At 34.1% G+C, this 23,090-nt stretch overlaps 1 protein-coding gene across 2 annotated transcripts in view; it reads right to left on the bottom strand.

Annotated features, from left to right (window-relative positions):
• KCNH7 (potassium voltage-gated channel subfamily H member 7) overlaps nucleotides 1-23,090 on the bottom strand; it is a 477,588-nt gene that overhangs the window by 146,257 nt on the left and 308,241 nt on the right. For both annotated transcript variants that reach the window (XM_058441599.1, XM_058441604.1), the window contains exons 3-4: nucleotides 20,055-20,210; nucleotides 865-1,293 (exon numbers count right to left, since the gene is read on the bottom strand). In XM_058441599.1, the coding sequence (XP_058297582.1) occupies nucleotides 865-1,293; nucleotides 20,055-20,210 (585 nt within the window). The remainder of the gene's footprint in view (nucleotides 1-864; nucleotides 1,294-20,054; nucleotides 20,211-23,090) is intronic.

Below are 23,090 nucleotides of genomic sequence, written 5' to 3'. Positions count from 1 at the left end.
CTCTGTAACCTTAGTCTAGTTATTTATGTTATTTATTTAACATAGTTAAGCCTCTGTTTCCTCACTTACTAAATAGGGCTTAAAAATGATTCCTAATTTGGGTTTCTTATGAGAGTAAAATGAGACTTAATGTGTGTCAAGCATTTACATTGCCTCAGACACAGTAAGTACTTAACTGATGTTATCAATTACCATGTTCATGATAAATTGTTTCTGCCATTGCTTTTTAAGTATCCTTAATTTCACTACTGGCTAATGTAAGAATGTGAACGTAAAGAGGCCAGCGAGAAATAAATTCTGATTTGCTTTTCAAGTTGATTTTGGTTGAGATCAGGACTTTCAAGATTTTTTTCCCTTTAAATTTTTCCCCTTCTTCCTACATACCTTGCACCCCTGTCAGCTTACAGCTTTCTGATCACTCAGTACATCACAGTTCCTATGCTGCTCCCTTTGGAAAGAGTCGGTCAATGAACTAGCCCTCTGATGGCACAAATTCTTTCTTCCCAGGGCATGATCATTTGCTAAATGCAGCAAAATTAATTATGCTTGAGATGATAGCGTTCATCACCTAAGCACATGTTATAATAAGCATTAATTAATTAACACTCCATGTGGTAGGCAGATAATGGTTATCATACTATTTCAGAAATACAGATAAAGAAGCCAGAAGACACTAAATTACTCACTATGGTTCAAAGAGGAAATCAGTAAAAACCTGAGTGTAGGACTCAGGTTTTTAATAGCCTTTAATCACATTTCTTTCCCCAATGTATAGAGATTATTGTTGAAATTTAAAACAATATGCAAATAATCATTTATTATCCATGTATATATGTTTCCATTTTTAAAAAAAATCAAACATACCTTCGCTGGCATGTCGGTCTCTAAATATGTTCTTGGGGTGGACGCCGAATCCTTCTATATCATGAACTGAAGATGCTCTCCGTATACTACATAAGCTTTCCCTTGATCTGGAATGGGACAGCTGGGAACTTGACTGCAGCATGTCAGGGTAGAGTCGGTCCCATTGCCTTTTGGGAGAGGAATGGTCAAGAGGTCCGGATATATTCACCAAGGGAGAACATTTGCTGGGCTGTATCAAAGCTTTTGTGTCATCTGCTTCAGAGGGGCTGCAGCTTTCTTTTGTAGGAGACTTAAAATGCTTCATGGCTACTGAATCATCACTGTGTTTAGATGAATCGATGACCACCGCATCGGGGTCTTCTTGTGGTAAGGACTGCTTTCTGTAAGTGAGAACTCTCAGACCAGGGAATTTGAACCCGAAAAATTTCCCTATAAATGGAGACGGGAGAGAGCATTATTATAAGGCAAATGATATATCCTGTAACAAAAACAAACATTGTTTACTCATATTTAAACACCATGTAAAAATAATTATGAATCAATGGTTATAGTTGGAATAGGGGATATTATGGAAAACTTCTCTGAGACCAGTGTGAAGTATGACATAAGTAGCAAGAAAACAGTAAATAATTTTATCATATTTCTGATGATTAGATCCACACGAGTGACATAAAAGTATTTGGATGACAGGAGACTTTTAGCTTTAATAAAATAAAAACATGCATCCACCTACATCCACTTTTCTAGAGAAATTGAAGGATGAACAGAGTTTTAAGAAAATATGATCTAAGGCATCATAAGTCCAGGGATAGACACAGGAGTGAGTATAGCCTATGTACATGTGTGGGTGATGGGGGGCTAATGTGTTGGAGCAGGCAGGAAGGAAGTGAGGTGAGGTAAAGAATAGATCTTGCATATTTAGAATATTTGTATTGAATAATATTGTGAGTCGAGTTTGGGTGGGAAAAGTGGGGTCAACTGTGTATGAGAGGTTTATCATTCCATCTGGAATTCTTAAAGACTTTTGGTTTAAAAGAGCAATGTACTGTACTTGTAAAGATTTCTTTTTCCTGTTTCCTGTTTTTTTTTTTGCTCCAAAATTGGATAGTATGGCATATAATGTTATATATCTCAGAGTGGCTGATGCACAGAAGGACAACTAAATATAAACTTTAAAGAGCTGATGTTAAAAATTAAAATATTAACTAATAAATATAACATTAAAATATTAAACTTTAATTGTTAGGTATATAAACTCACTAGTAGTAAAAACTGCAAAGTAAAACAAGAGGATATAATTTTTCTAGTCTTCAATTTTGCAGTAAATGAAAGAAAGCATAACATGTAGTGCTGGCAAAGAGTGCTGGGGAGCATTCTGACATTTTGGTGGTGGGATTGCAGATTGCTGCAAACTCTTTGGAAAGTCTTTGGACAATATCTATTAAAATGAAAAAACATATACATTTATTTTGACTCAGCAATCCACATATGGGATATTGCAAAGGCATAAAAACTAGAAACAATTGGATTATCCATTAGAAGGAGAATTACTGAATAAATTAGGGCATTTTTGTTATTTGGAATCCTATTATATTCTTTAAAAGGTTGCTCATATATAATGTTAAGTAAAAAAAGCAAGTTTAAACTCCATGTGTTCACATAATTTTCATCAAAAACAAAAGCTTATTATTTGTTCATATAAAAGCTTCAAACTTTTAATGTTGACTAGCTCAGTGGGTGGGTCTGGAAGTAGGGAGATATAATGTATGCATTCCTCTTTATATATCTTTTTTTATGTCAAGCATGAATTTGTTTATAAACTAAAAAAACTAATAAAGTAAAACTTCCACTCCTTAAAGAACATAAAAACATACGAGAAAGCATCCAAACAATAATCTGTGAGCCAAAGCTTCTCTAAGTATGATTTACAAGAAAATGCAAAGATTGTCATTTTTATTGTCCCCACAGTAGTCTAGGTCCACATTATCCGTGGCTTTACAATTACACACTGACCTTATGGTCAGTCAACTTAAATCTTTGGGCTGCAATATTAACTACCTTCTTATATTATTTAAATGTCATAGATACCATTACCTTTAATATATTTACTATGAACTTTTCCTCAATGCACTGAAGATGCTTCTAAAACATGGAAGAACACTCCCAAAACTCACAAACATATCTCCATTTTGAGTATACTCTCCCAGTGGATGCTTTTTTTTCTACATGCACATATTCAATTCTGTCTTCAGTCCAATGACTCCTAAATATTTATCTCCAGCCTAGACCTCTCCTCTGTGTTCCAAACCTGTATATCTAATAGATTCATCAACATCTCCACTTGAAAGACACCTTAAAATCTTATAACAAGTCCAGTTTCATAATCTGACCCTCCAAGCCCAGAAGCCCAGGTTTTTTTTTTGTTTTGTTTTTGTTTTTGTTTTTGTTTTTAGTGAATGGCATCACAATCCATCCAGTCATATAAGCCTGAGACTTGAGGACCATTCTAGATACTATTCTCTCTCTTCCACTCATCCCCAATATTCCATTAATATCAATCCCTTAATTGTATTCATTTCACCTCCTGAATATCTGTTTTCATTTGTCTCATCTTCACTACTCCTACATATTTCCTAGCTACTATACTGGTTCACATAATTTCTTGCAAGAAAATGCTATCACTCTTCACATTTGTACCATTATTGTCCATCCTTAAAAATAATAATTTTTATCTTTGAAAAAATTCAGAGGATGGCACAGTGGCTTGTGCCTGTAATGCCAGCACTTTGTGAAGAAAAGGCATAATGATCTCTTGAGGTCAGGCATTTGAGGTGAATCTGGGCAACATAGCAAGAACCCCTGTCTCTACAGAAAAAAAAAAAAAAAAAAACTAGGTATGGTGGCATATGCCTGTAGTCCGAGCGGGAGGCTGCAGTGGGAGGATAGATTGAGCCTATGAGTTTGAGGCTACAGTGAGCTATGATTGAGCCACTGAACCCCAGCCTAAGTGACAGAGAGAGACCCTATCTCTAAAGAAAGAAAAATTAATATATGATCTTGTAAACTATTGCACAATTCCACCCTTCCCCTGTCCTCCCCTGCTACCAATAACTTTCTCTTTGGGGATGGAAGACAAAACTCTCTCCATCCTGCAACTTCATCTCTGTTCTTTGCTCTCTAGAACCCAGTCATATGGAATTTTAATTCCCCTGGAGGTCTGTGCTTCTTTCAGATTCATGGCTTCTTTCTGTTTATCTTTTTTATTTCACCTACTGAGCTTATCCTTTAGATTTTAGCACCAAAGTGATTTCATGGGGAAGCTTTTCCTTCTTTCTGAACAGGTTACCACCCCTTTCATAGCTTTCACCACAGTTAATAACTATGCACTTGTTGATTTTCTGTTTAACGTTTTTTCCATGACTGGACTACAGGCCTCAGAAGGGCAGGGCCCCAGGCTGTTTTGCTTACTTACCATGGAGTCCAAGCTCTGACTGAATGACTTGGCATGGTAAATGAATTTTCACAAACAGATTCTAAACTGAACTCAGAATGTGCTCAATTTTGACTGTAGGAAAACTAGAATATTTAATTGCTCTGGCCATAATAATTAGAGAATCTTAACCTCCTGGAATTGTACTCACTGATATTTAACAAAAAATATTGATTGAGTAGAACTCAATGGTTCATGGAAAATGGTGAACTCTATACCATGTCCTCTCTACTTGATTTAACTCATTGATAAAGTTTATGTAAAATACCTGTTAAAGAAAATTTGAGAATTTAAGAAGGCCAATTTATTATTATAAGCTTTCATTTGTGGTCTAGCAGTTAATAGTGATACAAATCATTGCAAAAGAATTAAACATTTTTATTATTAATTATTATGGATATATAATTGTACATATTTATGAAGTGCATGTGATTTTTGATGAAAGAATACATTGTGTAATGATCAAATCAGTGTAATTGGGATATGCATCATCTCAAGCATTTATCATTTTTTTGTGTCAGTAACATTCCCATTCTACTCTTTTAGTTATTTTGAAAGACTCGATAAATTATTGTTAACTATTGTTGCTCTAAATTGCTACCAAACACCAGACCTAATTCCTTCTATCTAACTGTATTTTGGTGCCCATTACCCATCCCCACTTTATCCCCCACTCCCTACCCTACTACCGTTCCTACCCTCTGGTAACCATCATTCTACTACTTCTCTCTGTGGTAAAAGACATGACAATGTACAGACAAACCACAAGTACATTCAACATTAAACTCTGGATTAATAAGACAAAGATAAGAGTAACCAATCTGCGCAAATAAGATTAAGTAACAGTGCATAGTGACAACTGTTTTGCAAGCATTCTTACATATCTCTACTAATAACTTTTATATGCTCAAGTAAATTGCCAAGCTGAAAATCAGTGAACTGCATTGAAGTCATTTGATTAGTCTTTAATGCACATGAAATTGAGTTTTAAAGCAGTTTACAAATCAATTCTGCAAGCTTATTACGATGCATTGAAAGTCAATGACTACTTTTATTAATTTTTCATCATTTACTTTTACTCCCTTAAAAAACAATTCACTGGCTTTCTTAAATTAATTACTACATAGGCATTTAGTTTATTCCTATAGTTTAGTCATATCCAGTGTGGTACAGATGGTCTTTTCTGCATCACTAGGTTAATAGGACCATGTTATATTGCATTACAGATTTAGTTGTCTAACTGTAGTTCATCCGGAAAGAATGCACATTGAGAATTTTGCTCAATGCTAGCTAGCACTTTCAGGCATGAAATATAAAACATAGATGAGTGTGTAATCCTGTTATGGATCTTAACACTGAAAATCATCCTTGTAAGCTAAGTCTTCAGATTTTATTATATTTGATTTCTAACTTGAATAATTAAAATAGATACTATTTAACCTATTTACTATAATGCTCAATAAATGTGAAATAAGAGAAACAGAATAAAGTTTTGCACATACTTTTACACATTTCCAGAAAGAATCACAAGCACTGGTAAACTACTTACATGATTATAATTTTGTTTAAACACATCCTTTTCATCTAAGAAGGCATATAGTTGTTAATATACATGAATATAATTATAGTAGTTATAATTAACTACTACTATAATGTCTTTCTCAGGACATGTCATTTTTGTGAAGATGCTGAATATAAATTTAGAGGCTGCATCTTCATCAATCCTGGCATATGTAACTAACAACTTTTTAGTTCTTAACCAAGAAAACATAGATATTCCCATCATCTTTCTCTGTGAAAAGTCTATAATTATCACTTTAATCTATACATGCAAAAATGTTAAATATTTTGCCAAATTCATACAGAAAATTCATGTCAGGTTAGCATAAAACAGCAGTTTCCTTGACTAGTTTTAGTTTTACCCAAGGTTTGGTGTTTTCTTGGGTCATAAATATCTACATGAGAATCTAATGAAAATCCTGATTTCTCTTTGAAATAAACGTAGACAAATGCATACACACAATTTTGCTTATGATTTCAGAAGTTGAATAACTAACTCACCCTTCTCCAACCAAAGCCCTTCAACATTGGCCTCCCTTAAGATCCCCTAAGATTAGTTGACTCTTGATATTCCTTTTAGTTTTAAATTTATTTGCTTACATATTTGTGCTAGTCACATTTCTCATAAAATTATAATGATAACAACTACATTTATAAGCTATTTCCCATGGTAATGGGGCTTTAGAAATTGGCTTTACTAAAGTTTTCCTGTTTGAGAAGACCTCATCAATCTGCTGCTACCATGTTCTCTCTCTTTCTTTCTCTCTCTCTCTCTCTCCCCACTTCCTTCCTGTGTGAATTGATTCTCATCTATTACAGCTTGGAACAAAACTATTACACTCACTTTTGACTTCAACCTATTCTTCTAACTTAAGACTACATATAGGGATACTAGAAATAATCATTTTCTTGTGGAAAAACAAAAATCTCTGCAAAATTATCCATCTATTTTCAATCATTGATTTTTCTCACAATACAACTGCAAATTTCCAATCATTTCCCTCACTCAATTTTTCATCATTTCTATAAATTCTTAGAACCTTGATTATGTCATATTTTTACTGCAAAAACCCAATTAAATATAATTAGAAGCAGTTTATTCCTGCTTAGTTCTGCTAGGTTGATTTATGGACTGAAAAGTAGAGAGAAACTTAAGCTCAAGTAGCCAAGCAAATTAGAGACCATGGTGAAATAGGAGAGGATCTGTATGGGGAGTAAAGTGAGGTTTGTTGTAAAGGCCATAAGCAGAGATCTGTCCCCTCACAAACGGTTGGGGTGGTGGGAGGGTATCTTAGATTGGATTCCTGAAAGTAGATTGTGAAAAGGCTTATTGTGGGAGTACTCTCATGGGTTATGTCTATTAAAAAGGCAGGATTAAGAGGAGGAAGTTAAACTGATTTTCAAATGGAGCTGAAGAATTGGCCAGTCCTCCTGGAGCTCAAATGCAGGGATAGCCCCTTCAGAGTTCTGCCAAATTGAAGCCAGGGTACCTGGCCTTTGCATCCATATCTACCAGTCACTGGTTAAAGCCACACCACCGGAAAGGCCATAATGCTGGGTAAGGTAGTTTCCTGCCTTAAACCACAATTTCCAGGGAGGGGCAGCAGTGTACCCAGAACAGCTGATATTTCCAGCAGCTGGGCTGTCTCAGCCCTAAGGAAGATGTCTGGGCTTAGGGCCACAGTGTCCAGTACAGAGAGAGAAATATAGCCATCTTTTGGCCTGAAAAAATTATGATCTGAATTAAGCCTACAATCAGCAATTATCACACAAAATAAGGATGTGTGAATTGGTATCTGTGTATCCTTCTAATGTCAGAGTACTTACAAGCCTGACATTAAATTTGAAGCCTTAAAATCAGTGTGAGAATTTTCTCCAACCACATAACCCTGGATTTGCAGAGAAACACGACTTTAACTCCTGAATCAGAGAGAGAGGAAAAATTTGGTGGGATAAACAGAGATAATGACTAACATAGCTGCCTTTTCTTTTTAGGAAGAAAATTTTCATAGAGGGATCCTGCAAGGACATGAGTCTCTCCTACTCCTACTCCTACACATGTAGCAAGGTATATGACGTTGCCTATGAGCTGGTGGAACAACTCAGAATATTGTCAAAGAATGATGTAGATAGCAGCTAGACCGGGAAAGATTATCATTCAATGTGAACTCAGTTTTAGCCAAGTGGCTACTCTGATTAGTGGGTGACAAATGGGCCACTGTAGCCAGCACAGGCCTGGTGTCAGTGATAACAAAAGATGACCAGGGAGTCTACTGACCTAGTAAACTTGAAGCTAGATATGAGGTTCTTTAAAGGAGCAGATCCAATCGGTAATGCCATGAAAGACTAAGAATCCTGTGACATTTCCTAGGGTATTAGATACCAAAGAAAAAGCAAGATCTTATAGTGAGCAGTGAGGATAGGACCAAATTGGAATCTGTAAGTTATGAGTTAAAGGCAGTAAGTGGAGGTTGGAGGAAGTCAGTGCTGTAGCAAGGCATGAGAACAATTACAGGAGCTGCAGCAGCAAAACAGCACTCCCGTAAATATGTTCACAAATGTTGATGATATCTGAGGGACGCTGCTTGTGATCTGGCTGGGTCATCACAAGAGCAAAGAAGCAAGAAACATGAATTCGGATAAGGGAGATAGGGCAGAAGACAGGACAAGATGGTGGACTGCTTTCAGCCTCTTAGGGTTAAAATATCTCAGTGAGAGGGGATTGGGAATGAAAGCAAACACAGCAGCATAATATACACCTAATTAATTTTCTATGTGCTTAAAATAACAGCTTAACAAATCAATGTATGCAATACCCATACTTTCTTTTTGATAGATTTCTTCCTTTTGTAAATGTCAAATTAAATAGTCCATTCAAGTCCTGTGAAAGTAATAACATCTTAACCAAAATTGAGCATGGATGATCATGTAGTCATCACATAAACAGATACTCTCTTGATGGACTATTCCAAACACAAATGGTACAGACACCAGTTACCCAAACGCTGTATGTATGTATGACTAGGGACTGTCCCTGATTGGGTGTTGCTAGGTAACACAATCTTCCAAATGATACTCACATGGGGGCTCTTTGGTGTGGATATACCAATTTGGGCATTCATTAACATCCATTGTTAATGAATAAATAATGTATTTTATTCTATCAGGGGAAATTCAGCCAGATATTGGGCGAAATTCACTCCCGATATTTCACGTAGGTTCTTTTCTATTTTCCCTAAGTGTCGGCTGGTCTGAGAAATAAAGGGACAGAGTACAAAAGAGAGAAATTTTAAAGCTGGGTGTCCAGGGGAGACATCACATGTTGGCAGGTTCGGTAATGCCCCCTGAGCCATAAAACCAGCAAGTTTTTATTAATGATTTTCAAAAGGGCAGGGAGTGTACAAATAGGGTGTGGGTCACAGAGATCACATGCTTCACAAGGTAATAAGATATCACAAGGCAAATGGAGGCAGGGTGAGATCACAGGACCACAGGACTGAGGTGAAATTAAAATTGCTAATGAAGTTTCCGGCACTATTGTCATTGATAACATCTTATCAGGAGACAGGGTTTGAGAGCAGACAACCGGTCTGACCAAAATTTATTAGGTGGGAATTTCCTCGTCCTAATAAGCCTGGGAGCGCTACTGGAGACTGGGGCTTATTTCATCCCTACAGCTTTGACCATAAAAAATGGCCACCCCCCGAAGCGGCCATTTCAGAGGCCTACCCTCAGGGACTCATTCTGTTTCTCAGGGATGTTCTTTGCTGAGAAAAAGAATTCAGTGATATTTCTCCCATTTGCTTTTGAAAGAAGAGAAATATGGCTCTGCTTCGCCTGGCTCACCAGCAGTCAGAGTTTAAGGTTATCTCTCTTGTTCCCTGAACATTGCTGTTACCCTGTTCTTTTTTCAAGGTGCCCAGATTTCATATTGTTCAAACACACATGCTCTACAAACAATTTTTGCAGTTAACACAATCATCACAGGGTCCTGAGGCGACATACATCCTCCTCAGCTTAGGAAGATGATGGGATTAAGAGATTAAAGTAAAGACAGGCATAGGAAATCACAAGGGTATTGATTGGGGAAGTGATAAATGTCCATGAAGTCTTCACAATTTATGTTCAGAGATTGCAGTAAAGACAGGTGTAAGAAATTATAAAAGTATTAATTTGGGCAACTAATAAATGTCCATGAAATCTTCACAATCTATATTCTTCTGCCATGGCTTCAGCAGGTCCCTGGTCCCTCCATTCCGGGTCCCTGACTTCCTGCAACATTTTCACCTACTAGCAATTTTCTTGATCTTAGAAATAGATACTTTGTTCAAATCCTGGGGGGGTAGGGGAGGCACACGACATAAAATTTATTGCAACTATGACTAAACTTTCCTCAGATTTCTTTTTTGCAACCATGCCATGTTTCCTTTTTCTATACCAAATTTAATCTTTAAAAAGAGGAAACTTCCAAATACATGAGAATAGTAAACATTAGTTACAGTGTAAAACCTTTAACTAAATTAATCTGAATAAGAGATTGTTTCTATAGTAATGCTTACTGAATGGGAAACTATATTACTATTGCAGCTCTTCATCTTCCAAATAAAGAATGACTTTCAGCTCCAGTGGAGAACAGTAAAAACACTGTAAAAGCCCTTTTATAAACAAGCTCTATGGAAAATTTCTTTGTTCCTTAGCTTCAGGTCTAAAAACTGAGATACAAATTTGAGGGAGTAATGTAGCTATTGAGGCAAATGCGTATTTTATGTGTCAATTCTCTACAGTATTGAGTCCAAAGCATATGACTAAAATTTTAGTGGTTTAAATTAGCTAGATAATTGCCTAAATTATCAACTATATTTTGTGTGGTTAGGCTTAGCTTCAGTTGAAGCATTTAGAATAATTCAAAATTTTAGTAAGCGTAAAAGTAAAATTCTCTTTGATTTGGAAAGTGTAATTTTAATCTTTTCAAAGATAATGGATATCTTTTATAGTACCTTAATAAGATTAAATGAAAAGTACACTTTAAAGTACACTATAAGATACTTCAGAAATTTTAGTTTTTTTTTTACATTTATTTTCACTTAAAATTTATTTTTACAGTTCTCTCTAAACATTAATTAACCTAGACCATGGTTTTCAAACTTTCTTGGGCATCAGAATGACCTCAAGTATTTGTTAAAACACAGCTTGGTGAATTTCTGTGTTTCTGAATCAGTTGTTCTGGTGTAGGGCCCAAGAACTTGCACTTCAAACATATTGCAAGTTGACATTGATGGTCTCACACTTGAAGAACCACTGGCAGGTAATCTGAGTAATGCCCATTCAGTAGGAAAAAAGTAGCTTAATTATTAAAGAAAAAAATAACTTTTTATGTCTTCTACAAATATGTATTAGATACTTACTATTTGCAAAATATTAGGTCTATATGGAAGAAAATAAAATGTCTGTGCCATGAAGTAGAGCTGAAGGGTTATGGGCCACTTCGAATAAGATAAAGACGTTCTCCAGTTTTCCAGTCTTCACTTCTCTCTATATTTTTACTCCTGGCCTTCTTCATTCATATTACTTGTTTACTAAGCAAATAGATGTGACCAACGTGGTAGTAGAGACAGGTATGAGGTATTATGATGTCACAGGGGCAGGAATACGTGGACCCATGTGGGTGAGTTAAGAATGCTCCACAGATGAAGAGTCCTTTGGAATAGGTATGCTAGAAGAAGGAAAGCATTTTAGTAGAGGGGACAACCACATGATACAAATCAGGTGGCATAAAGTGAATGGTAGTTTCAAGGAACCCCCATTAAAATATGGGATGTGATGGGAAATTAGGCTGAAGAAGTATCAGAAGCTATATCATGATAGGTAGATTGTATTATGCATGCATAGGGCTTTGGAGTCATGTTCCAGGCAAGAGAGGACCATTGTAAAAGATACAGACAGTGGAGAATTATGATGTGATATACAGCAATATAACATGTAATCCTGAAGAAAAGAAGCTTAAAGCAGGAATACTAATTATGAGACTATTATATCAGTCCAAGAAAGATGTGTTGAGGGTCTGAATAGGACAATTATAGTGGGCTATATGAGAGAGATAGTTAAGAGATGTGTTTCATAGACTTGGCTAGCCTTTGGTTGGGAGAATAAGAGGATTACAGAGAAGAAGAAGTTTAGTATCATGCCCAGGTTTCTGGCTTGGGAGCTTTGGATAATGACTCTATTCATAATGTATGAAAAGGAAGAGTTTTTGGTGGGATGAAATGGATGGTAGTTGAAGATGGAAAGACAGTTCTTAGCTTGAAATGCTAAATCACCCAGAAATACTAAAATCTTCAAAGGAGATGTCTAGTGGGATATATGAGGTTGTAAGTAAGTCTAAAGAAAGTTATGAGCTGGAGATACTGATTTGTGAGAGGGTCTTTACCCTGTAAAGTAAAGGATGAGTTTGCCTAAGCAGGGTATATAGAGATGACTAAGAAGGAAGGAATATTAAAAGCAGCTCCTAGGGGAGAAACAAACAGCTTTTAAGAGCAGAGTAAGAGGAACAAGCAAATGGTACCGAAATAGCTGTTGCAGAGGTGGAAAGACTCAAGGGAATGCGGTGACATGGAATGTAAAAGAAGGGAATCCAATTTAAGTACCAATTTTTGTTTAATTTAGGTTCCACCAAACCCTTCAAGAAATGTTTAGAAAATTCAAAAGTGTGCACGTATCTGTGTGTGAATCAGAGTATGATACTAGATTCATGCTATAGAAGACATACGAAATTCAAATATAGTTTTCAATAATTTAAAATAAAAAAATAATTTATTTAAAACAGTAAAAGTGAAAACCTCTTATACTCGATGACAGTAAACTCGGGCATTAATCACGTAAACAAGAATGCATAATTTGTTTCTCCTCCGTTTTTCACACGTATTCTACATCATCAAGTATTACAGCTGAAAAGAAGAGAACACACTTTTCCATTACTATTGGCTCCTTTAAATGTGGCCCCTTATGCTTGGTAGGGAACGCACAATTTTCTCTTTCACTCTGTATTATTTCCATTTTTTAGATTGCAAACTTTTTACAGAAGACTTCAGTGAGAAATTGTTCAATTTCATTTTTTATTTTATCTTTATATCTATTATGTAGCAATTAATTGGCTCAATTATTCAGTACTTATCACAATTTGATAGTAAGATTTATCAAAATAACACTTTCTTCTGTATTTGCTTCATTTCATGGGACATAAGTCATCTAACTGTGGCTAGTTCCATGTCTTCTACAGAGAATAAGTTTATGAAAAATTAGGTCTTCTGAGAGAAAGCTGCTCACTTGTCTTGTGTAGAGTTCCTGGCTCTGAAACTAGGTATTTGTACTGAGAAATGATCCACCATTTAATTCAATATAAAAGAAGTCTCTAAGTTTTCAGAATGTATGGAGCCCAATGTATCATGATGCCTTTTTATAATCCGTATTTTCTACTGTGTATTTCCCTCCTTTTCTTTTACTTAATCTTCATAATTTAATACCTACCTTCGTATGAAGCTATGCTTCTTGTGTAGTCATGTCAGATCTTTTCCTTTATTTTGTCTCTATTTCAATAGAGGTATTTAAATTTTCAGAAAGTAACATCTTCCCAAACACACAACAACCCTTTTCTTATTACTCTCACTGAAATCCTACCACTCTGAGACACGCTAGTGCGTGCACACACACACACACAATTACAAACACTTTAGTAAGAGAGTAAGCATTGGTTAAAGGGAAATGCCAGTTTAAAATTCGCCTTTGTGAATACCATTGTATACTTCTTTGTAACCATATTTTTATTTCAGATCATTTCAAGTGATACAAAAGCTGGTAGTTACAATGTAGGTTTTGAAGTAATAATATTACAGTTTTGAAGGTTAAGATGTGTCTGCTAAAAGAGGTGCATCAGAATTTTCTATTCTTTATTTTTTTTAAGTGGCTATCACTGGAACAACAAGGTTTGAAATAGCCAGTATCATTATTTTACACTGGCAGTAACATTATACTTCAAAGAAAAAAATCAGCAGGGGTTTGCCAAAGATGAGAAAAAATATGAAGTAGAAATTGGGTAGTATCAGAAGGTATCAAGCATAATTTGTCTCTCTTTAACTTTTCTGCTTGATTTAACAATCCACTCTTCAAAAACTGACACCAAGTAAAAGGAAATCTAGGTCATATAATGACAGATGGGTGTAATCAAAACTGATATACAGGTGGTAAATAACGGGCCTTTGTAATGCTCTGGAAATAATTTTATCTGCATAGTTGTACTCTCTCCAGTGATTCCCTGTATGAGTGACAGCTAAAGCATAGGGAAACCACTTATGTTCATAAAATAAGAAGCAGAATCTCTACTGCATTTGTTATAACTTGTACATAAGACTTTATTTTAATCACAATATAAAGTTGCATAAATTGTGTATTATATCCTGGAGGCTACTGTAAAGACTATCTTCCATTTAGGAAAACAAGGTTTCAATTCTCCATTTACATTTCAGTTTTAAATGGACACATTATCTTTTTTAAAAGTCCCCTTCTCTGCCATGCTGCTGATATACCCTCCCTTTTTCACTTCCATCCAATTTGATGGACCGTGAAAGACAACTATTCCATGGGAAAATATAAGAATTTGAGAAGACAGTGAAGAAACTAAACTAGGTATCCACCATCCAAACAAATTACCTTATTGGTATTCATGACAAATAGAGGTTGACATTAGAAGTGTACTCCCAGGAATCATTCATTAATGATTGCATTTGTTAGTGGAAAGTATAAGAAAATCAAAACGGTCATCAACTTTGGGATCAAGACTTTGGGGTAAGAATAGCTTTTTATGGTAGCTCAATTTTTTTTTCTAAATATGTCACCTGGAAGATTGATGAATTAGTAATTCTGATAGAGTTTTCTCCAAGTGTAATATTGTTCAGAGAAAAACATTTAGAATATTAGAATCATATTACATTAATATATTTGTGTCAATATTGCTTTAAAAGAATATTGTACTGTCATTTAGACATACCTAAGGAAAAATTGCTATTAAGAAAAATTATCAGCTGAGGTATGTTTGATTTGGTATTATACTTAGGTTTACAAAATAGGCTGTAGGAACCATGTTTTTCATTATACGCTTATTTTTCTATCTGAATTTATACATAGTATAACAATTTCCTCTCTCAAATATTAAAGTTTTGTGATAAGGCTTCCCATAGATAACGACAGATATCTAAATTACCAAATCCTCATGGACCCCTATATAAACCTTGGAGATTTAATAAAGGAGGGGTCAAATAAAAGTACCCATAAACCATGCTTATGCAGTAACTACAGAAAGACAACTTACAGACTTTTATTTACATGTAGATGGGGAATTTGCTAACACAAGCATAACTGGCTCAGAAGAGCACACTGCAACAGAGAGTCAAGGTGAAATTAAATGAAGAAAAGAGGAGTACAGAAGTCTCCCTGGAGTGAGGGAACACTTATTAAACAGAGTTCACCTTCAGCAGAAGAGGGCCTCTCACTGAGTATGAAATCTCAAGAGCAGGTCTGTAACATGAGCACCAGTTCCTGGAGAGACAATAGAAGGGGCTTAAAAAGTGCACAAGACCCCAGATACTAGAGTCACTTACAATGGACAGTCAAGCAGGTTGACGTCAGACTACTTGTCAGCAACAGTTGATGTAAGAAAAGAATGAAACAATATTGACCAGAGTCACAAAGCAGAGAATATGGACCAAATACTATGTCATATCTACCTAGGCTGTCCTTCAAATGTCAAAGTGATATAAAAACATGTTAAACATGAGAGAACTCTGAAAATATTTTACCCACACACGTTTCCCAAAGGGGATATACTTCATCTAAGAAGCTGTGTTTGGGGAATCTCTGACAAAAAGACAGTCATGAATACATTTCACTAGAAATTTGAGGCCAAAAGAAAAGTAAGAAGTATATACACATTACCTACTTGACAAGCTAAAAATACCATATCCCAACAAAATGGGAGGGAGAGGAGAAGAAAATAGATAAGCTCACTGAGTGCCTTACTGGTAACAGATGAGAGTCAAGTGATGTTATTTTAAACTGACACACTGAATGGCAGGAGACTAAAGACACTCAGGAGCAAAAAGATGAGCCTTGAGAAATAGAATATTGTTGACAAAAACTGCATGGTGGGAAGCAGAAGAAAAGGATTATAAGCTATTAGGTTGGTGCAAAATAATTGAGGTTTTTGCCATAATAATTTTATTTTTGCTCAAAGTAGGGAACCAACATACATTGACTGAGGAAAAGAGGAAAGAGTTAAGGAGAGTATATAACATTTTCTTATAAAGATAACTGTCGGAAATAATATAAATTTTCCCAAATACCAAAAAAACCCCAAAACCAGAATAAAACAACAACAAAAACCAGTTTTTAAAAGGGCAAAGAAAAGATAACATAATGAAGTACTTCAAGAGAGTATATTTAACCTAGAATATGTTAGTACCAAGAAAACAAATACATTAATTGCGTCAATAAATGTAAATACCTATTGTAGTTATAATCAATTAAAGTAGAAGTATCTTTTCTCATAAGCAATACAGAAAAGCTTCACATTGCATAAAAACCGCACAATGTATAAAAAAGACACAACCAAAACAAAGGCAAATGACTAAAAGATGACTTTAAAATACAGTAAGAAAATGGAAAAAAGAAAAGACTCAAGTGTCATGATTTAAGATTCAGTAGAATTTAGGTGAAAAATTAGTAAACAAAAATGAGATACTTTGTAATGCTAAATGCTAGTTTATACTAATAACATAAAATATATGGCTATCTATGAAATACGAATATCTATGAAATAAACAAGAGCAGCAATATTCATAAAACAGAAATTGCAAGAGATAGAATGAGAAATACCAAGAAATATTCTAACAGTAGAAGACTTTAATACACTTTCTTAAATCCAAGACATATCTGGAGTACAGGAAACAAGTAAGGATATAGAAGACAGCATAATAATAAGGCAGAGTTTTAAAAAGTAGATATCAACTTTTGTAGCTTGATATTCTGTAATATCACTTTCTTTTCATATTCATATGACATACTCATGAAAATTGATCAAATAATAAACCATGGGCAAATTTTAGACAATTACAAAAAGAGAAATAATACAAACAGCATTTTATGACTGTAAGACAATAAAACCAGAAGTTTTTAACAAAAAATAATACTTTAAAAATACCTTTCCTACTGGAAAACTAAAAACTATATTAAACAACTCAAGTTAAAAACTAGGAAAACAAAAGTTGCATATTTTCTAGGAAAAATAATATTACATTTCTAAATTCATGGGGTATAGCTTACACAGTGCTTATATAAAAATATATAGCCTTAAAATCATATACCAAAAAACTGAAAGAATGAAAATAAATCAATGCAATGAAAAAGAGGCAACAAAGTAAGCTGATAAAAACTGAATTAAGCATATAAAAGCAAAATTTTGTGAGTCTGAAAACTAATAGAATTAATAAACCGATAAAACGTTAGGTCTTTGGGGGAAAAGCTACTGATTAAACAACAATTTTAAATGGAGAAAACAAGAATAAAAGAAATGAGAAATTTCCAGAAAAAAACTATAGGAACTGATGATTTTTTAAAAAAAATAATAAAATACTACCTTACATAATTCTATTAAAACAAATTTTAAATATTTACATGAAATAATTTCTAGGGAAATAACGTCTAGCAAAACTGAAACTAGTTAAGATTGATAATTTGAGTAGACCATTATTAAAGAAGAAAAATAAATTTGTCAAGGAGCTACTTCACAAACAATTACCACAAATAAGTACCTCGATGACTTTACAGGGGAATCGCACCTAACTTTTAAAGTCTAGATAATCCTCAAACTATTTAAATGCTTCAATAGCGTACAAAAAGGAGAAGAAACTCTCTATTTTTTGAAGGAATTATAATATTGATACCAACACTTTAGAAAATTGCACATATGCAGGCAAAAATTATAGATCAATCTCCCTATTGGATATTGATGCAAACTGCAAAATTAATATGAGTTAAGAGAACCCAACAACATATTACAAAATGAAATATAACATGTCCAAATGTGTCTTCTTCCAGGGATGCAAGAATGGTTCATATTAGTAACTTCATTTATAAAATATATTACAAAAATAAGGAAAAGAATAATACACTCATTTCCACAGAGGCTAAAAAAAGCATTTTACAAATTTCAGCACCCATTATTAAAAAATTTAAGTCAATGGAAACTTTCTTAGAATTATAAAGCACATACAACTCAACTCACATGTCATTATTTCAATTAATGGGGAATGTTTGAATTAAAGGCACTCGCACAACAATCAGAGCCCGGGCGTAGTGTTCACTGTTGATTTCTTTTTAATGATACCTTACAGGTAATAGCCAGCACATTTTGACAAGAGAAAACTATGAGATGTACAAGAATTGGAAAGGAAATATAAAACAATTTTTATTTTATGTGATAGAATATTTGAAAAATTCATAAAAGTCAATGTATAAGTCACTGTAAACTAAGAATTCACTAAGATAGTTGGATGTAAAATTAATGTATTCAGAAAGAAAAGTTACTTTTATAAGAAAATATAATGGGAAAAAAGTTCCATTTATAATAGCAGCAACAACAAAAGTTACACGCCAAGGAGCAAAGTAAACAAGTGAATAAATTTTAAGACATTCCTGAAAGACACAAAAATTAGACTTAGAAAATAAAAATACATACTATATTTTTGAATAGAATTACACGATTATAGAGACATCAATTATCTTCAAGTTAACTTATACAATTAATGTGAATCCAATAAAAATACTAAATAATTTTTTGTAGCTCTAGAAAATTTGCTTCTAAAGTTCACGTGGAAAATTAATCAAAAAATAACCTCAAACTTCTGAAAATTAATATCAAATAATAAGGGATCATGCTATATTAGTTATTTATTGTATATATAAACTGTATGATTCTGAGGGATAGCTAGATCAACAGAACAGAATAGAAAATCCAGGAATAGAGTCAAGCACATATGGAAGTTTAGTGTGTAATAAAGGTGGCATCTTAAATTACTGGCAAAAAGATAGACTTTTTAATAAATAATGTTAGAACAATGAGTGAGCCATTGAGAACAAGATAAATTAACTGTATACTCTGCACTATACACCAAAATAAGCTTACAATGCATCAGAGATCCTAAAAAACGAAATCATACAAGTTCCGGGGAAAGGAAGTGATTTATTTAGAACCTTGGAGTGGTGAAAGCTTTTCTAATTATGTCTCAAAAACTCAGATGCAACAAAGGAAAGGGTTATAAATTTAGACACATTACCAAAAAACCCTTTAAATAACAAAAATTATGAAAAAGATAAAAGACGCATTATTTTCTAGGTAAGGTATTTGCAGCTTACTTTACAAATTGACAAGATAGAGAAAAAAACAACCAAAATGTATAAAAGAAATGGATAGTTGATAAAGAAATGTCCATTGTGCTTAAATATATGAACCTTACTCATAGAATAAATATAAACTAAAACTAATTGAGGTACTACTTCTCACTTATGATAATGACAATTGTCGAAAAAACGGATTCTGACTCGCTTTGTTGGCATAGTTTTGGGGAAAAGGGCTAATTCATGGCTGGTGGTAGTGTAAAATGGTTCAAAGCATGTGGAGGAGAATTTGACAGTATCTGAAAAGATTATATACGCATCACCCTTGCCCCAGGAATCCCAATTAAAGGACCCTGAAGATATATTTGTCCAATAACATACATATGAAAATACATAAGCAGAATTTATTCTAGCATTATTTGTAACAGACAAAGTTTGAAAACAACCTAAATGCCCATCAGGTGTCAGGGGACTGGTTAAATACATTAAATTATATCCAAGTTAAATGGCTTCCAGAGCAGCCAATAAATTTTGGAAGGTACCAAAAGGTAACATGAGCTAATGGCTTACTCATGTCAAATTATTTTACTTCAAATGTAAAGATATTTTGAGAACTGAATTGAAATGAAGACTGTATTAAAGTGACTACAGTAGCAGAATTATCAAGAGCATTGAGTACACATTGCCTTTTACTTACGGTTTACAGTTTTGACTGGTAATATTGGGTTTACCCTCTGTGGGGTGGCAGCATTTTCATTATCCGTCACATATTCAAAATTAATGATGAACATCATAGCCACGCCCTCTTGGTTTTTCACTGGAATTATGTGAGTGTTACAAATAAAAGTGGACCCTAAGGAGATTAAAAATGAATGTTAGTTAAAAATATGCCTTCATTCTGAACTATCAAGTAACATTAAAATGGAAATATACTCCTAAGGAAATTTGTATCTTAAATGATCACAGATATTAAAAATAATTTGATCTTTTTTACTTCATATTTTATTGCATACCATATTCATTTAAAATATATATGTTTTTCCAGAAAAACGTTACAAATAAATTCAGTTACTACATTGTGGAAAAACAGAAATATCAAATTCTATTTGCTTTCACACTCATCCCTATAATAGTTAATTTTTAACAAGGTATATTCTTTAACTTTCTAGAAATAATTCTTACAATTTTCTTATAAATTTTGATTAAATCTGAATCTCTATAAAATATAGCTGTATAAAAAATGAAGGTAACTCATGTCATCTTGATTTTAGCAATAAGCAACTTATGTGCTTTTTCTCTTTTAATTTATTGGACATAAAATAGTAAATTATTGACTCTATCTTATATATGTTACAGTAATTCTGTTCTTTTCTGTACAAAATTCACGACGTCCAAATTACAATGGTTTTGTTTGGTTTTTATTCTGTTAGAAAATAAGAACAAAGTTTTGTCTATATTATTGTGTTAGTAATCTTCTTCATGAGATGATACTCTTCAAGATGATATTCTTCTAAAAGCAAAATTACAGAGCTAGTAAGATATATTTCATTAGAATTATCTGGAAATGAAATAAACAAAGGTATGACTCAGTTTGCAATCAACCACCACCATCCATCTTCCAACAGAAACCCACAGGTCCAAGATTCAGAGCATACACTTGAAAAGTAGACTTCTTTTAAATCAACTGACTGCTGACTGACTCCTGGCAGCTGACCTCTAGAATTCCCTCCAAGCAGTTTCCTCACACTTTTACCCTCTGAATATGCTCTTTAGTCAAGGTAATGGAAATTTCACAGGCTTGAAATTTGTTTCAGTTCCAGCTATTTAAGTTACAAATAAAGTATTTTTAAAATGCCAAAACTTCAGATAGTGTTCTTAATCATTTACAAGCTTGTCCAACCCCGTGGCCTGTGGGCTACATGTGGCCCAGGATGGCTTTGAATGAGGCTCAACACAAATTTGTAAACTTTCTTAAAACATTGAGCATATTTTATTTATTTATTTTTTAGCTCATCAGCTATCGTTAGCATTACTGTATTTTATGTGTGGCCCAAGACAATTCTACCAATGTGGGCCAGGGAAACCAAAAGATCGGACCCCCCTGATTTAGGAAATGCATCCATTTTGACTGCTTTTTTTTTTTTCCACAACTAGCTGAGACCACCTTGAATCTTGAGGAGAATGATGATTCAATGTAGAGGCGGGGGGAGGTTGAGAGCAAGATTAGTCTGGCATGAAACATCAGAGGGAAATGTGAGTAAGTGCCAGGACCCCTGGAGGCTGGAGACAGGGGCCAGGCAAACAGCTGAAGGATCTTTTTGGGAGCCCTAACATCTGCAAAGGCCAGTAGATGCAAGTATCCCAAATGGTGACCTATGTAAGCTCTAATAAAGTCAGCCTAAGAAAACTCTTTCCTTTCTTCTTATCCTGCATCTTGGCTCCTGCTGCTAGAGCTGACAACAAAAGCTATTATGGAGACTGCTACAGATCGAGGACTTCATAGGGAAGGGATTTTGAGAGTAGGCCTGGAGATCTAACAATTATTTATAAAATTGTTTCTATGGTAAATATGTTCTAATTTCCAAGGAATTGATCGACAGATATACTTTTAGAAAGACTCTTTGTAAGTTAGGAACGCCTATGTGCTCCTTATAATTCAGATGTGCTAGTTATAATACAAATGTGGACAGCTTCCCAAATTTGAAATGTGGATAACTTTATTTATAACTAATTTCATATTTTCTATAAATGTGGCAATAGTTTTACAGATGTTGGAAAATATGCCTTAGGAACGGCAAGCTGCACCTTCAGTCTTCAGCTTCTTCAGCTATGTCTCCAATTCATTTAATAAAATAGTTAGCTAGAGCACTTGTCATAGTTTCCATGGTAACAAACGGGATGACTTTAGTAAACAGAAAATAAGCAATTTAAGACTGTTCTATTAGAACTAAAAATAGAAGTGCTTCAGGCCAGGCATCACAGTACACACTGGTTAAACAGAGTCTGAGGAGATGCTAGAAATAGTCATTATGTACTTTCCTAATGAACCAAAATACATATTGATTTTACCATTTAAAAAGACATTTCCTGGATCATTTAGAATATCACTGTGAATTCACACATTTGTTATTTAAGCAGTTTCAAATTTTCCAACACTTGGGGTGTACTGTTGACTGTAAAAAACATAAAAAATGTTTGAGAAATCAAGAAATAAAATATGTGGGGATAGAGATCTAATAGGCTTGTAATAGAGCAATTTTGCTTTTGGTAATAAGCAGCAAAATCATGTTTTTCAATACAAGTGTTTGAAAATTTACATCTAGTACTAAAAATCATAAAATTATAGTGCTTTATATAAAAGTTCAACTATCTGCATTGGCTCTAAAGCATATTAAATAAATGTAATTAATCTGGGATTTACTGCCCACTATCATTGTTTCCTGTACATTTCTATTAAGCAATATGTTTCCTCTAAAGTCAACTGAAAACTCACATTCACATGCTTTTCTCTTTAAGTTTGGGGATTTAATATCTCCATCAATCTTGCATAGCCTCCTGGAAGGCAGACAATGAAAGGAGATACATGGAATTTAGAGGAAGAGAAGAATAGAATATATTTTATAGAACAAAAATATTTTAGCTTGGATAATTCTACAAACTCCAACTAAGTTCTGTCAAGATACTACTTTGGTCAAGTGACATTGCCCTAAGAAGTCATCACTCTGTGCTCCTA

This window comes from Hylobates moloch, unplaced genomic scaffold (genome assembly GCF_009828535.3).
Source record: "Hylobates moloch isolate HMO894 unplaced genomic scaffold, HMol_V3 SCAFFOLD_1, whole genome shotgun sequence".
NCBI lineage: Eukaryota > Metazoa > Chordata > Mammalia > Primates > Hylobatidae > Hylobates > Hylobates moloch.
This window is presented reverse-complemented; position numbering and strand designations above follow the sequence as displayed.